At 41.7% G+C, this 16,431-nt stretch overlaps 1 protein-coding gene across 1 annotated transcript in view; it reads left to right on the forward strand.

The window, feature by feature from the left end:
- Positions 1–16,431, forward strand: part of ANK2 (ankyrin 2) — a 155,164-nt gene that overhangs the window by 117,661 nt on the left and 21,072 nt on the right. Inside the window, exons 34-40 of the mRNA XM_056489562.1 lie at positions 148–244; positions 2,478–2,706; positions 4,030–4,155; positions 4,939–5,061; positions 5,835–5,864; positions 7,815–7,836; positions 10,358–16,078. Coding sequence (XP_056345537.1) covers positions 148–244; positions 2,478–2,706; positions 4,030–4,155; positions 4,939–5,061; positions 5,835–5,864; positions 7,815–7,836; positions 10,358–16,078 — 6,348 coding nt within the window. The remainder of the gene's footprint in view (positions 1–147; positions 245–2,477; positions 2,707–4,029; positions 4,156–4,938; positions 5,062–5,834; positions 5,865–7,814; positions 7,837–10,357; positions 16,079–16,431) is intronic.

Here is a 16,431-nt window from a genome sequence, read left to right on the forward strand (position 1 = left end):
TAATAATGTGGACTCAAGGCCAAAGCATGATAACCTGGGATTATTACTGGTTTCAAGGCCATTAAAAACTGTAAAGAATTTCTTAGAAGCAAAAAGGTTGCAGACTTGCTTGGTTTTGATTTTATTTTTAAACCTCTACCATTTCAGGAGGAACCACCCCTGCCCAATGGGAAGACATCACTGGGACAACACCACTGACATTTGTTAATGAATGTGTTTCCTTCACAACAAATGTGTCTGCCAGGTACACACAACCAAACAGCATTTTTACAGTAATGCTCTCACATAGATGCTTTTGTTCCACAAATATTTCTTTTAAACTGTCTTAGCTGGGAGAGTAGAATGAACAGAGATATTGATTATTATGCAAATTTCCATGGAAACAGAAATCCCTTATTTGGGTACCTCACTATACATCTTGTAAGAGATATTACTTCCAGAATATCCAAAACTGAGAAGTCAGGGGCAAAGAGCCTGTAGGTGTGCCAAACTGGGGTCTAGAAGTGTCTCTTCCATACATGTGTTCTTGTGATGAGATTTAACTGCTCTCTTACTGAAAACAGATTTTCATTTTGAAAAAAGAATAATATATATGAAAGTATGTATGTATGCATTTTAGTTTGTGGCCATGATGCATATCACAGAAATTCCCAAAAATCTCCTCTGTAACAGGAGATGCAGTCTATGACTTTGGAAAGTATTCCATCTAGGCTGTGTGCTCCAGCAAACAGTTTAAAAAGTCATGGCTAACTTGCCCATGAAATTCAGTGCAAACATTTGGTGTCTGGGGCAGTTATTGCTGTTAATTAGATTTGTTATTTATTGAAATAGTGTATTCAGTGTTAAAATGAGATCAGCTCTTGCAGTCCAACCTCCAGTTTAACATTAGATGAAATAAAATACTATTTTTTAATCCTTTCTCAGTTCAGAAAGGGCTGTTCTCCCATTAAACTGGCTGCTTTGCTGATGCACATTTCTGTTTGGTGTAGCTGAAGATTCCTCTGTGACAGCAGTGGCCACAAGAGGGGGATCTTACAGTGCATTCAGCTCAGTGCTGCTGCTGCAGAGGTCTGTGCAAAGGCAGAAATTAAAGGCTAGTTTTAGAACCACGTGTGGAAACAAGATGCAGAGTTTGAGAGGTCCAAATCCCTAAAACTCTCAAGTCACCAGCAGCAGGGGACTACAGGTGATAGCCAGAATGAGGGTGACACTTAATGGTCCTACAATCTATATTTGTAGTGGATCTTTCTTAGTCCTGATGATGATGTGAAAATTGATGACTGTTGCTAATGTTCTGTGATACAAGCAGGGTCCCATGTAGAGATTTTAATGGGTTCTGCCTCTTCTTTTTAATCTAAATGAATGTGCAACTATCTACTTTGCCCCAAACATGGTTTGAAATGCTGGTACATTTAAAAAGAGGGATTTTCCATCTAAATTCTGACTTTCACTATTCACAGTAGTTTTTTTATGTCTAGCTAACGTGGATGGATAACAATTTTACCATTCATAAAGCTAATTTTGTCCAAAATGAGCTTGGGAAAGAGATATATTTGCCATGTGAATTACACTGCAGACTTGGAGGCACAGTGTTTGTTTTCCATTTCCTGAGCTGCAGCTTTTAAAAGACTTAATATCTACTGGGGCTTTTTAGCCCCTGGTGTTTGACAGCAAATCACTGAGGCATCTGGTGGTTTCTCAGAGGATGTGGCCTCTCCAGTTGGAGTCCAGCACAGCATAATTCTCCCACGCAGGAGAAGGAAAAGATCAGTGTGCAGAGCCTCTCTGTAGCACACATGCTTTCCCTCTTGCAGATGTCAGCAGCCTGGGGTTTTGAGCAGTGCGTGTGTGAAGCGTTCTAAAGATGAGCGCAGCACAGCATTTGCTGTTATTCAGCTGCAGATGAGTAAGTGCAGAGCAGTCACATCCAAAGGTGTGCTTTGGGGTTATAATGCCATGTAATCCATTGTGAGGAGTAACATCCCTATAGATCAGAGCAGCTTTTGAGCTGCCTCTGACCTTTTCTGCCTTCGGCCTTCATCTGCCTGCTGGGAAACTTGAGCTTTCCACCCACACACTGGGCTTTATTGAAAAGAAAAGGAATTGACTCTGCAGAGAAACTCAAGTGGTAGCTGGGAAAGAAGGCCGGATGTGTTACTCCTTGATGTATGTGCTTGGTGACTAAATTCACATAGGAATAATTTCTGATTTTCCATGCAGCTTTGCACAATGGACAAAGTCATTTATGTTCACCTAAAGACCTCAGGTTCTGCTCTTGTATGTAAGGAATTGGCTGCTATTTCCTTTAAGTTGGGTGGAAGACAAAACCCAAGAGTGACAATTCTTTTTCTACTCTATTCTGACTTGTTATCTCCCATTGCTGTAGTTACTAGCTAATGCTGCCAGGATGGGGAAACAGAATTTCCTTTCTTAAATCCTTCTCTGCTGATGGCACAGCTTTTCATTTTCTTTTACAGATTTTGGTTGATAGACTGTCGTCAGACACAAGAATCTGTTACTTTTGCTTCCCAAGTGTACAGAGAAATTATCTGTGTCCCCTACATGGCCAAATTTGTGGTGTTTGCCAAATCCCACGATCCCATTGAAGCACGGTTAAGATGTTTCTGCATGACAGATGACAAGGTGGATAAAACTCTAGAACAACAAGAAAACTTCGCTGAAGTTGCCAGAAGCAGGGATGTAGAGGTACTGTGCAAGATTTAAAGTTTTCTCCATTTTCTAGTGTCTGCTTTTAAGCTAGTTTTTTCTGCCTGCTATCTGCCACAAGGACTGAAAAATAATCTGTCAACAAGTACTGTCATGCGGTATCAGCAGCCACAATAAGATGGAAACTTGGCCTTTTGTCAGGTGTAAGGAAAAAGTAGTGAGGAAACCCTATTCCCAGAGGGCAACTGACAAACTCAGTCCACAGAGCTAAAGGGAGAGGGTCGGAGCCAAAAATGATGGCTAAATCCTGCCTTCCAGTAACCCCATAAATGCACATCACTAACCACAAAGGCAGCTGTAGAGGTCACAGTTTGTCAGCACATTCACATACCAAAAAGTTAAAGCAGCAGGTTTGATTATTATTCTGCTTTACAAAAATAAAATTACATTAAATCTGTTGCTGAGCAGGCAAAAACTTTCCTATGAGGAATTCAGCAAACTGTCTGCTAAAAGCAATTTTTCTGCCTCTGTCAGCTCCCTCGGAAGGGATGATAAATTGAAGGTGCTTTAACCTACATTGCGCATTCTGCCTATGTCAGTCTCCTTTCCATGAGAATCCCACCTTTAAAAGAATTGTCCTAGCTATTCCTGAAGCTCTGACAGGCATCTCTTGTGCAGAGCAGCAAGATAGAATATGGGCTTATCAAACTGAATGGTAAGGCTGAATTTTTGGAAAGTAAGGATGAGCCATGAAATGGATTGGCACTTTGGATGGAACATCTCCCAAACTGCTGGTCTGATATTCAAACATGTGGAGGGTCCAAAAGAGCAGCAATCTGAAGATACAAGTGGTGCTGTTAGAGAAAGATTTCAGAGGGATATTTACCTGAGGTTTGCCTTTCAAAATCTCTTATGACTCTACAGATCCAGCAGAAATAAATCAACTCTGTATGCACACACTCTGAATTCTGATGGCTGAAGAAAATATTTCTTTGACTGTGGTGATGAGGGCAGGTTAGCAAAGGATGCTACAATTGGAGTAAATAAAAAATCCAGATCAAAATCTAGATTTAAAAGTTTGCCCAGATTTATGACACTGAGTCATCTACTGTTGTCATTTAAAGAACTGCACTGTTGTTACTAAGTTAACAATCTCTTCTCTTTGGAATTTCATAATCTGAAATGTTTCCACACATTTTCCACACATTCCACTGTAAGCAACAAATCTTTTAAATGCCTACAAGTCCTAACAATTTCAGAAATTGATTTGAGCTGCTGTAGAATTATCCTTAAGAAGCAATCCTAATCACCTCACAAGGATTAATTGATGGTTTGCTTTTTTTTTTTTTTTTTCCCCAACAGGTATTAGAAGGAAAACCCATCTATGTTGACTGCTTTGGCAATTTGGTGCCTCTCACTAAGAGTGGGCAACATCATATATTCAGTTTCTTTGCCTTCAAAGAGAATAGACTTCCTCTGTTTGTTAAGGTAATGTTGATCGCTCCTTTTTGGGTATTTTGAGTTATCACTCCACCATATTTTTTGTGACTGAAGGAAAACCAAACTACTTAATTTAGAAAAATTCCCAACTGTAAACTAATTTTATCCCTGTATTATTGCATTTAAAATACTTTTTTTTATGAGTAGGAAAGCTTGTAAAATAAAAGCTAAAGTAAAAACCCTCTCAGATTAAATTATGCGTTAACCCACTGTCAGAAGGGCTGCTGTCACCAAGCCACCATCACCACCTCTTCTGAGAGGCAGATTAGAGAGCACTGGAAACCTCTTCCACAAACTTTTCCTTCTGCCCTGACATTCTGTCTACAAAGGAGGAAACTATTACTGTTATATCAATAACGGTCTTAGAGAAATAATTTGTGAATGGAAACTTCCAGTAAGTGGAGAAAATCAACCCCCTTTTGTTATATCTACTGTGTGCTGCTAGACGAATTTTAAACTTGGTCCCTCCTTACCAGCAATATTTTGTAAGCTTGTTTTAATTTACACCTTTATCTGTGCCACTGCCTTCCTTTGGCTTTCAGATTTCCCCCCTGAATCTTCCAACAGCAACATCCAACATATATTGAATACAAAAATGCATCCATATGTACATTTACAAACAGCAGGGAGGGAAAAAAGTGAAAACACGTTATTTTTACCTACATGGACTTTTTCTCCCCATCTGGTCCCTCCTGCTGAATAGTTTTGAGAGACACAAGTAGCTCACACAGCAGAGCAGCAGGTTAAATGTGTGTATTTTTGCTGTGCCAGGTCCGAGATAGCACTCAAGAGCCCTGTGGACGATTATCATTCATGAAGGAGCCAAAATCTACCAGAGGCCTCGTTCATCAAGCCATATGTAATTTAAACATCACTTTACCCATTTACACAAAGGTACTGTGAAATTATACCAGCTGTGGGCATCAGCATTATTATACAAACAAAAAATGAGGAGGAGGGCAAAACAGGGTTAAAGATTTGTGGGCAGGAAAAAATTCCCCACAAGGGCTTTTGGTGTCTTGGGTTTGGTACTCCTAATGCCAGTGTTGAAGATATTGTCAGGTATTTCCTGAGGACTCAGAAGAATAGAGTGAGAGTGCCCTCAGATATTAAACACTTGTTTCCTTAGGAAGTGTCACTTTATGTTTGTTCTCTGAAAACACAAGGTTTTTTTCTCTCCTGGTCAGATTAGAAGCTGCATGCCTTTTAGGGATGTATTTGCCCGAAATGGTGATCATTTTCTTCTCAGCATTTTTAGAATATAGTAAATCTTTGTTTATAGCATTTTAGTGTAATTTTAAAACAGCAACTCAACATTTTGTGACTTTATATGGTGATAGTTCTTGAATATTTAAGTGTTTATATAAGCTAATTTATGGGTGTAAAAGCATGTATACATTTTAAGTTTTGGTACAAATAAGGATCACTAGATGCCTAACTTTTCTGTTTGTATTTTTGTTCAGTTCTGTTGCCTTTTGTGTTTAAATTGACAGTTTAGTTTTGCTGCCTTTTGGCATAAGAAATCAACTGCAGAAACATGCTACATTTTCTTCTTTTCTGTTAAATGTTGTCAGAAGTTACTTTTTCCTATTCTCTTCTAAAAAAAATTGCCTCTTGCCTGCTCTGTTTCCCCCTTGTCTTTTTGCATGGCGCTTTGGGACCAAAAGGAATCAGATTCAGATCCAGAACCAGAAGAGGTAAAGTTGCTAAATCAGCATGCTCTTGCCTGCACACGTTACTCAAAGACAACTAACAGACACAACCCAGAACTGATCCTTAGCTCAGTGCTACAAACACAGTGAAGAGGTTCTGACAGACTCACTTTGGGAACAGACAGAGTTGAACTTGTTCTCTGTTAGAATGACCAGTCTTCTCCACTTATAAATCCGGTAGTCTGGATGTTACACGTTACGGAGCCGAATGACTGACATCCAGTACAGAATCAGTGTTAATCCACAAGTAACAAGTAAAAGGCTTAGAATTTTCATCTTTAGCATAAACTAAATTGTATCAGCTCCCAGCCCCAGTCTCACACTTATAGATGTTGCTTAAGCTCTGGCCCCTACAAGAATGAGTAAAAAGCATCCTGATTCTTTGATGATGTTCAGCTGTTGGAAACACTGTGAGACTAGCCAGCTCCCCAAAGAGGATGGACATCTTTTCCATGCACTGCACAACAGATTCAGCAGGTCTGTGGCCTGTAGTTCCAATTATCATTACAAAAATATTTACCACTCCTGTGGTAAATATGACTACTATTTTTGTCTAGGAAATTAAAGCACAACAAGACAAAAGCTCATTGATGGCTATCAGCATTTTGAACTTTTTTTGTTGACTTCATTAATTTTTATGTTAATAATTTTGATTAGTATGCTGACATAAATCTGGACTGATGTGGAAGAACTTAGAGTGAAGGGAGCTAGAACATCCTAGGCATGCAGGGTTACTATGTAGGACACTGTGTGCATCAGAGGAATTCAAGCTCTTATGCATCTGTCACACACACTGCTGACTGTGAGATGTAATTATGTGAGCCTAAAAGATTGCCAGGCATCTGTGAACGTGCACGTATGGCCAGGGATTCCCTTCTGTTCAGCTCATGGAAAGGCAAGGATTTCCTAACATCTTGGATGAGACAGCATACTGCATTTATCTTTATAAAGAATAGTTTGAACTATTTAAACCTTTTCAACACTCACTAAAACCTTGGGGGCTTTACCATACACAGTATCTTGTACCAGTAGTACTGCACAGCTGATTTGCATTCATCACAGTTGCCCTACCCTGCCACAAGTTTGTATAGGAAATTAAAGCTTTAATGCTACTTCTAACTTTGAATATTTTTCCATAGCCAAATTTAAACAGCAAGTGCTGGTGTGGACAAATGCCAGCAGAACTGAAATAAACTGAAATTACAAAGTGACCTCAAAAATTTACTTCTTGAATTTTCGTGGTTTGAGACTATGTTTTATTTAATTCTGTTTTGACAAGGACTACTCTTTCTTTTGAATAACAGTAAAATTGTATGGCCTTTTTGATCTGTACCCAAATAACCCTGAAAAATCGAAAAGGAGGCCTGTGAGTGCTATCACAGCTTCCATTTAAAGGTATCAATAGCTATTAATGGCATCCACCCCTAGGTCATGCCTTGGGCAGTTCTGCCACCACTAGTGCACCTGCATTTCATCATCACTGAGTGCAGAGGCAAAAATGAGATTTGTGCTCTCAGAGTGAACGCATACAAGGAAACACAATGCCTGAAACCTCCTGGTGCCTTCCAGATTGACTGTATGCCTGCACCTAACCAAATTGGACTATTTTGCTTTTGACAGGAAGAAATAAATTAAGAGCAATGCGACCACACACCTGACAATGCAAAAGTTTAGGTTCTCCATGCTTGCTAAGAGCATTTAAAGAAAAATCACTGCAAACATTTTACATCTACTCTTGATCATAACTATAACAAAGTAAGCATTTTTCCAGTATTAGAGACCCTAAATAAATTAAGCCATGCTTTTACTGTTATTTTAAATGTGTTTTTGGTTCCATTTAAGTTCATGTGTCTTCATACAACTAGCACTTCACTCATGGCTTCTGTATAGCAATTATATTTGAACTTTTAAATCTCCTGCTTTTTCCTCTTCCAGGTTGATATGACTTCAGAAAAAAGTAAGATTTTCTTTTATTTCTTGAGAATGTTATAATGCGATTTGTTTGAGCGACCGTTAAGAGTAAAGAAAAGCATGAAAGAGAGCTAAGTTTTAACTGCTATTGCTAATAACATCATTACTTTAGAAACTTAATAAAATAAATTAATATCTCAGCAGCTATCCAATTCAATAGACTTTAACATGTATATTAACAAGTAATACAGTTAAAAAACCGTTCATCTAAGCCTTTACTTTCCTTTGACATCCCTAGTGAACCTGCTATTGCTATTTTGCTCGTATGAATGCTCATCCCTCCATTGCTTTTGTTTTCTCCATTTGTTGACACACATTCTTGCCTCGTATTTGAGACAGATGACAGTATCACTTTTAGTGAAAACATAATGAGGACTTCAATCTATTTCTTTAATCTCATGGAATACAACCATGCCAAAAAGTGATACTGTCCAAAGGAATCAGGCTGTTTAACCCTCCTTCCCTTGTCCCACCCTTTACTGTGGTGAAATATGGCTGGAAATCTGACCTGACAGCTTGACACAGTACGAACACCCTCTGTACATGCACAATCAGGCCATGACCATGAGAGACTGCAGGCGAGGGCTTTGGAAACGTCTCCTTTATGGGATAGGCAAATCAAACGAATCTCTGCACACACAGAAGTGTCTCAAGCCAGAGCTGCTTCCAGATGCAGCCATTTCTTGGATCTGTTCAGGGAAAGAATGACATCTGTCTTACTTCCAGTTTGGAGTGCAGCATCTCACCTTGTCTGCAGTTAAAGTGCAGTGTCTTGCATTATCCTCCTGCCACTTCCTCACTGCTGAGTCCCCCAGGGCCTCAGAGAACACCAGTGTGTGTTCCTGCTCCAGCCACATACTGTCTGGATAACACTTCCAATTTATTTCCCACTGGAGTTGCTTTGCTTCAGGCTGATTAATTCGGTTGTTGGCCAGTGAAAGAGTCATACATTTGATATTTCTGAAAGTACATGTTGCAAATTTACAAAATTACTGGCTGGCATTTCAGCGTGCACCAGATAGTTCATTGTAAAGTGGCAGCACCCAAAGACCACATTTTCAGCACCACAAGGCCCTACAGCAATGTGGCTCTAATTAATGTACAGGACAAATATTCAGCATTCATTACACCCAGGAGAACAGCGTAGCAAAATGGATCTTCTTTACAAATAGAGACAGGTAATTTATGTGTTGCTCGAGGTCTCCTTATTTGCATTAGTTTATTGACTTTCACTGGGGTGCCGAAATGTGCAGTTCTGTGTGACGTGCTGCCTTTAAAGGGAGAATGTCCATCTGTGATTTCTAAGCATTGTGTTCTGTTTGTAACTGGCTTCAGTTCTCCAGTGTTTTGTTCTGTTCAGTATCCATTTTCTGCTATTCCTTGCTGAAATTAAATATTAACCATCAGGTGTTTATGGCATAATGAGGTTATCTGCAGCCACCTTCCTGTATATCAATTGCCAGATTAGATAAATATTTCACCACAGTAAGTTTTACAGTATTTTCATATACCTTTAATTTATATGACTAATTTTTAGAGCTCTTGTTTTTAACCAAAGCTACATATCCAGCAGCATTTGCAACACCTTTGCTTTGCATGGAAATAACTTGCCTTACATGAATTGTACGTATGTGTCTAGTGTGACTGTCTGTGAACTTTGGGTTGCCATACATTACATTTTCTAAAACTCTGAAATCACTTCTAAGTTGATTCACAGTTTTTCTTATTATCTCTCCTTTTCTTCTCTGTCTTCTCTTTCCTCAGTCAGTTCATTAGTTGTCAATGAGGATGTTCCAAGGAAAGGACCATGCCTCTTAAAACAAAAGCCTGTTTGTTTCATTGTGTAGGTGTGAAATCCCCTTAGATGAAATGCCGGTTTGCAGCTGATTCAGATCTCTACATATTTGATCGTATATTAGATTACAGCAGAATTACTTTTCACTTTTTATTTTGGTCATTAAGAAAAACAAAACTGTTAACCCGATGTTGTTCTGACAGTTTGCTAACACTGGCTTTCTCTTAGAGGAAATCGGCTTTCAATCAGTTCTAATGCTTTCCCCCTTTTTTCTTGTTTTTCTTTTTATTTGAACATTGATCTGTAACATCTGAACAATCTTGAGATGCCTCTCTTTGTGTAACTTCACTGTGTTTCTTCTGGTTTTGATTTGAAATTTTGTTGTTGTTGTTTTGGGGTTTTTTTTTTTTTTAGTGGTGTCCTGATTTGGTTTGTTCCAGCTTTGATATTGTATGTGTGGTTGTGCTCTAGCAATAAAGTGAAGCAAGTTATTTCCTGCCATTTTCCTTTTCAGTTGGTTTTTTCCCCGCCCTCCCTGTTAGCTTTGCTTTGCTCTTGTACCCTCAGATCATGTGGATCCACCATTCCCGGCCCATTTTGTTGACCTTCCTACCACTACAGCCAAAGACTATCATTTTCAGTCCTGATTACATTTTCCAATCTCTATTTTTGATTTCCATTTTACTTTCAATGTTTTTCATTCGCATCAAAGATGACGAGACAGAATCTACAGAAACATCTCTTCTGAAAAGCCATCTGGTTAATGAAGTCCCTGTACTAGCCAGTCCAGACCTTTTGTCTGAAGTTTCTGAGATGAAACAAGATCTGATCAAAATGACTGCAATCCTGACAAATGACTCTTCTGATAAATCAGGCTCCATTAAAGTGAAAGATCTTGAAAAGTCTGCTGAAGAAGAGCCAGGAGAACCTTTTGAAATAGTTGAAAGAGTGAAAGAGGACTTAGAAAAAGTAAACGAAATTCTGAGAGGTGGATCCTACAACAGAGAAGAACATGTTTTGCAGAAGTCCCTTTCCAGGCAAGAACCCTTAGAAGAAGAATGGATCATTGTCAGTGATGAAGAAATTGAGGAGGCCCGGAGAAATGCTCCGTCAGAAGTCACAGAGCCAAGCCATGTAGAAGTCAGGGTAGACAAAGGGACAACAAAAAAGGGGGAGCTGGACGTGAAAGGAGCAAAAGATTTAAAAACATCCATTTCTCTTCATGAGGGACAGCCACAGGCCTTACAAGAGGAGGCAGTAGAAGAGAAAGTCAAAGCTGTAGTAGTAAGCAGGGATTCTGAAAAAAAAGGAAAAGAATCTCCAAAAACTGGGAAACCAAGCTCGCAGGAGCAACAGAAGGCAGCCTCAGAAGTTAAAAAGCCCGTTAGGACAAAACTAAGAGAAAAGCCAAAGCCAAAGGAAGGCAAGGTGCACAGCAGCGGAGAGAAACTGAAGCTGCCTAAGCTCACTGCAGATGAAGCACCAGCTGGGGAGCCTGGCCTAAAGGTGACGGGTGCTCCAGAGCCTAAAGCCGTGTCCCCTGTTATTGAGGAAACTCCCATTGGCTCAATAAAAGATAAAGTGAAAGCTCTTCAGAAACGAGTGGAAGATGAGCAAAAAGTACGATCAAAACTGCCCGTCAGAGTTCAGGCAAAAGAAGGCCCTGCCGAAAAGGCGCCTAAGAAACCGGCGCCAGTCAAAAAGCCAGTAGCACACAAAGCCCAGCCGCCTGTCTCACCTTCTTCTAAGACAGAGAGACTCGAAGAGACCATGTCCGTTAAGGAGCTGATGAAAGCCTTCCAGTCAGGGCAAGACCCGTCCAAAAATATTTCCGGACTCTTTGAGCACAAATCTGTCAAACAGAAGCAACAGGCCCCTGAGAAGGAAACTCCCCGCAAGAAAACAATTCCTTCACAGAGTGAAACAAGGCGAGTGTCAAACCTCAAGACAGACAAACAGAAGGACAAACCAAGCACGGTGTCAAAAGCAGAGAAAGAGCTGCAATCAAAGAAAGGAAAAATGCAAACTTCCACCATCGAAACTGCCAAGAAAGCTGGTGGCAAAGACCAAGTCAAAGAGCAGAGCAGCAAAAAGCCAACCGAACCTCTCCCTCCAGTAATAGTTGCTGAAAGTGCCAAAGAAATGGCGGCTGGGAAGGGCAGGACTTGTGAGGATCAGGGAGAACCTGACTTCCAGATCAGCCCTGACAGGAAAACCTCAACAGACTTTTCTGATGTTATTAAAGAAGAACTGGAGGATAATGACAAATACCAGCAGTTTCGACACCTCTCAGTGACAGAGGAGGGAGAGGTTAACTTGGAGCAAGTACTGACCAGTCCTTTCGGCGCTGCTTTTCCCACAGAGTATGGGAAAGATGGATTCCTTCCTGCTCTTTCTCTGCAAAGTGCTGCTCTTGATGGGAGCTCAGAAAGCCTTAAACATGAAGGTGTGGCTGACTCTCCAGGCAGCCTACTTGATGGAACCCCTCAGATGAGCTCGGAGGAAAGTTACAAGCATGAGGGTCTGGCAGAGACTCCTGAAACGAGCCCAGAAAGCCTTTCATTCTCACCAAAGAAAACCGATGGGCAAATTGAAGACCCTAAAGGAGCGGCTCGAGTACACACAACAGCAGAAACAGGTTCTACGAAGGAACTTGGCTCAAAGGAAGATGAAAAAGGTATTACTGAGAGGCAGCTAGATGCTGTTACTGAGACTAGGGAGTCTCATTCTGACCATGTATCAGAAGAGCATGTACCTCCAGCCTCTGAAGAAGAGGCTGATAAACTTAAAGAAAGTAGCTCAGCTTCCGTTATGAAAGATATTAGCAGGGATAAAGAATCCAGAACCACTGCACATTTCACTAAATCTTCTGAAACACGTGACACTGCTCTAGAGAAAGAAAAAGATATAGCCTGTGAACGCCGTCTTACAGTTAGAAGTCCCCAGAAATTGGAACTTTCACTTGCTAGCCATGATAGTGAAGGCTTTAGCCCAGTTGCAGATGATTCTTTGACTATAAGTCATAAAGACTCCCTGGAAGCAAGCCCAGTGCTAGAAGATAACTCATCACACAAAACGCCCGACTCTTTGGAGCCCAGTCCTATGAAAGAGTCCCCCTGCCGCGATTCCCTTGAAAGCAGCCCCGTAGAACCAGCAGTGAAGGCTTGTCTTTTGGGGCAGGGTCCCCTTCCGTCTGCTCTTAGCAAAGCAGAAGCCTGCCCAGAGCTGGCATCAGTGCGTTCCAGGATTCTCCGTGACCCTGAGGGAAGTGCTGATGACGACAGTCTAGAGCAAACATCCCTCATGGAGAGTTCGGGGAAAAGCCCAGTTTCTCCCGAAACTCCTAGCTCAGAAGAAATTAGCTATGAAATCACACCTAAAATGGCAGACATACCGAAGTCAGCCACCATCCCTGAAGTCAACGAAGAACCCGAGGACGATTCGGAAAGTGAACCAAAGAAGAGATTCACCCCTGAAGAAGAGATGTTTAAAATGGTGACCAAAATCAAAATGTTTGATGAATTGGAACAGGAAGCAAAGCAGAAGAGAGATTATAAAAAGAGTTGTAAGCAAGATGAATCTTCTGTGGTTGCCAATTCAGAAGCTTCACGCGAGACTGAAATATCAGAGCCAACTGCTGTAGTACAAAAAGACATACCCACAGTGGTGACACCTGCTGCTGAATCTAGGAAGAGTTCTTCCTCTTCTGAAAGCGAGCCGGAATTGACTCGGCTCAAGAAAGAAGCTGACTCAGGCCTCTTAATGGAGCCTGTGATCCGAGTGCAGCCACCCTCACCTTTGCCATCTAGTATAGACTCCAGCTCTAGCCCGGACGAAGCAGGTTTCCAGCCCATTGATTCCCAGCCATGCTCTGTCAGGATAGGTGAGGTTAAAGCACAAGGCAAAGGTGACAAAGAGGAGCCGCTTATCCTTGGGCGCAGCTGTAAGCCTTCCACGGGCACTTGTCCTTCAGAGGGCTGCACGTCAGCAGAAAGTGCAGAATCAAAGTGTTGTGATGGTACAGGTGACTGTGAGATGGCCAGTCCCGATGCCCCGGTCACACGATCTGGGTGTACGCCCCGTCACTCTGTTGGTGATGGCTCTCAAAAAGAGTTTCACGCTGAGTCTTCACTAACAATGGGGCAGTGGGATGCTACTGAAAAAGATGACAAGCCCACGGCCCCGTTACCACCCAGTGATCTTATTTCTACGGGAGCTGTGTCAGAGGAGGCAGATAGTCTTTCTCATGGACATGGTACCACCAAGTACTCTGTTCCACACGACAGCAAACTGGCTGAAGGTGACCCCGCTGACCATTCTGCTTTGGCAAGGGATTTGGGAAAAGCAGATACAGGTTGTGAGACATCTCACAGGGCTGGTCATGCTGAGGAACCCTTACCAGAGTATTCATCCCTAACCACTGACACAGTGGAACCTGACAGCTGTGCAGCAGATGTTGCTGACGGTAGTGCTCCGTATATAGTGAGCCCTTATGAAAATGTGTCTTCTGGACATTTCTTCATTGACTCTGAAAGTGAGGTAGGATCTGGTAGAAGTCTGCTATCTAGTGAAGCCTATTCTATTGCAGAAGGGAAAGATCAGGCTGGTGAAGCTTTACTTAGCAGAGACACAGGCAGTGAATATTGCTCTTCAGAGGAAGTGTACATGGAAATAGAGCCCAAACCAGAGGATGGATTTCAGATGATATCACAAGAGTCTCCGACCTCAGATTCAACAAAATTATCTGAATCTAACCTTGAGGATATAAGAGATGAAACAGAGAAATTGATGGGTCAGGTTGTCATCACTAGAACTGATGTGGATTCTGACATGTGGAGTGAAATACGTGAAGACGATGAAGCTTTTGAAGCTCGGGTGAAAGAAGAGGAACAAAAAATATTTGGGTTGATGGTAGACAGGCGATCCCAAGGCACAACCCCTGACACAACACCGGCCAGGACACCCACCGAGGAAGGGACGCCACTCAGTGAACAAAATCCTTTTCTTTTTCAGGAGGGCAAGTTATTTGAGATGACTAGAAGTGGAGCCATTGACATGACCAAAAGGAACTACCCAGATGAAAACTTTCACTTCTTCCAGGTGGGGCAGGAGCCTCAGGAAGAAGTTTCTTTGTGTGAAGAAGTGAAAGAAGCAGCAGAGGCAGAATCTTCACAGCTGAAGGGCTCACCGGACCCATCTGCGCCTTTGGAGTCAGAGGAGTCAGACATACAAGAACAAGATGCATTGAATTATTCAACCCCATCACCCGAGTCTAGTGATAGATCTGAAGAAATGATGGGTGAGGGTGCCAGCACAGGCACTGCAAAAGCAGATCTTAAATCCAGGATTCCAATTAAAATGGGTATTTCAGCTTCTTCAAAATCACCAAAGAAAGAAACCGCTGCCTCTGAAGCTGAGTCCCTCTCCAGAACGGAGGCCGACACAGTCGATAGCAGTCAGGTGCCTTGCCCCATCTCTCCTGAGCAGTGTGTGGTAGAAGATGAGTTAGATTTTTCCAGAGTCACTCGACTGGTTAGTTCTGAACAGGGTGAGGAGTCCCCAGACTCTTCCCCAGAGGAACAGAGATCTGTGATTGAAATCCCCACTGCTCTAATGGAGAGTGTGCCTTCTTGTGAAAGCAAATCCAAAATCCCTGTAAGAACAGCTGCTGCTGCATTGCAATCCTCGCAACAATCAGAAAATGAGAGCTTTTCTATGGACGATTTCCTGGATGATTCACAGTGTGAAGGAAAAGATGACCAAGCAAAACCAAAGTCTAAAATTCCCGTGAAAACCACTTCCCAAAAAGCCGAACCACAACACTCATACACGGACACATCTGTCCACAAGCCGGAGTCACCCAAAGTGCTCGATGTGCCGAGCACAGTCCCTGTGAAACCAGACAGCCGCAGTAAATCGGAATCTGATGCCAGTAGTCCCGTGGACCCAAAGACAAAACGTTCCATCAAAGCTAGGAGCTATGCTGAGGCAGAGGCAGAGGCCAGGGACAGTGAGATGAAGTTTGAGCTAGACTCAGATGAGGCAACAACAGCAAGATCGAAGGTATTTTCTTCACGGTTGCCAGTTAAAAGCAGAAGCGCTACAGGCTCCCGCGGTGCTTTTAGTCCCACAAAAGAAAGTAAGGACCATTTTTTTGATCTTTACAAAAACTCCATAGAATTTTTTGAAGAAATTAGTGACGAAGCTTCTAAATTAGTGGAAAGACTCACGCAGTCAGAGAGAGAACAAGAATTAGTTTCAGATGATGAAAGCAGTAGTGCCCTAGAAGTTTCAGTTATTGAAAATGTGCCATCCAGTGAGACTCAGCAGTCAGTCCCTGAAGACATCTTTGACATCAGACCCATTTGGGATGAGTCTGTAGAGACTCAGATTGAACGTATCCCTGATGAAAATGTCCATGACCGTGCTGAAGGTATTTGCCAACGACTGGGATTCCCTGTGCGACGCATGTCATGAATTAAACTCTTTTGTTTTTTGTTTTCTTTGGTGTGTGTGCGTGTGCGTTTGTGCACAGGTGTAATGCGTGTGGCATTTTCTTTTCAGCTTTTTTGGTGGTTAGTTGTGCTTTTTTTTCCCTTGTGAGCTGTGTTTGGGTTTTTTTTGTTTTGTGTCTGTGTTCTTGTCTGTGAAATGATCTCAAGATTGCAAACCGTAAATGCTTACGGGAAGTGTTGCCTTAATAAGTAAAAACACTTCTAGAAATATGTACGGTTTTGTCATTAAACTGATTGCTTAGGTCATGCACGTTTTGGCTTTTGGCTTTCC

This window comes from Oenanthe melanoleuca, chromosome 4 (assembly GCF_029582105.1).
Source record: "Oenanthe melanoleuca isolate GR-GAL-2019-014 chromosome 4, OMel1.0, whole genome shotgun sequence".
Classification (NCBI taxonomy): Eukaryota; Metazoa; Chordata; class Aves; order Passeriformes; family Muscicapidae; genus Oenanthe; species Oenanthe melanoleuca.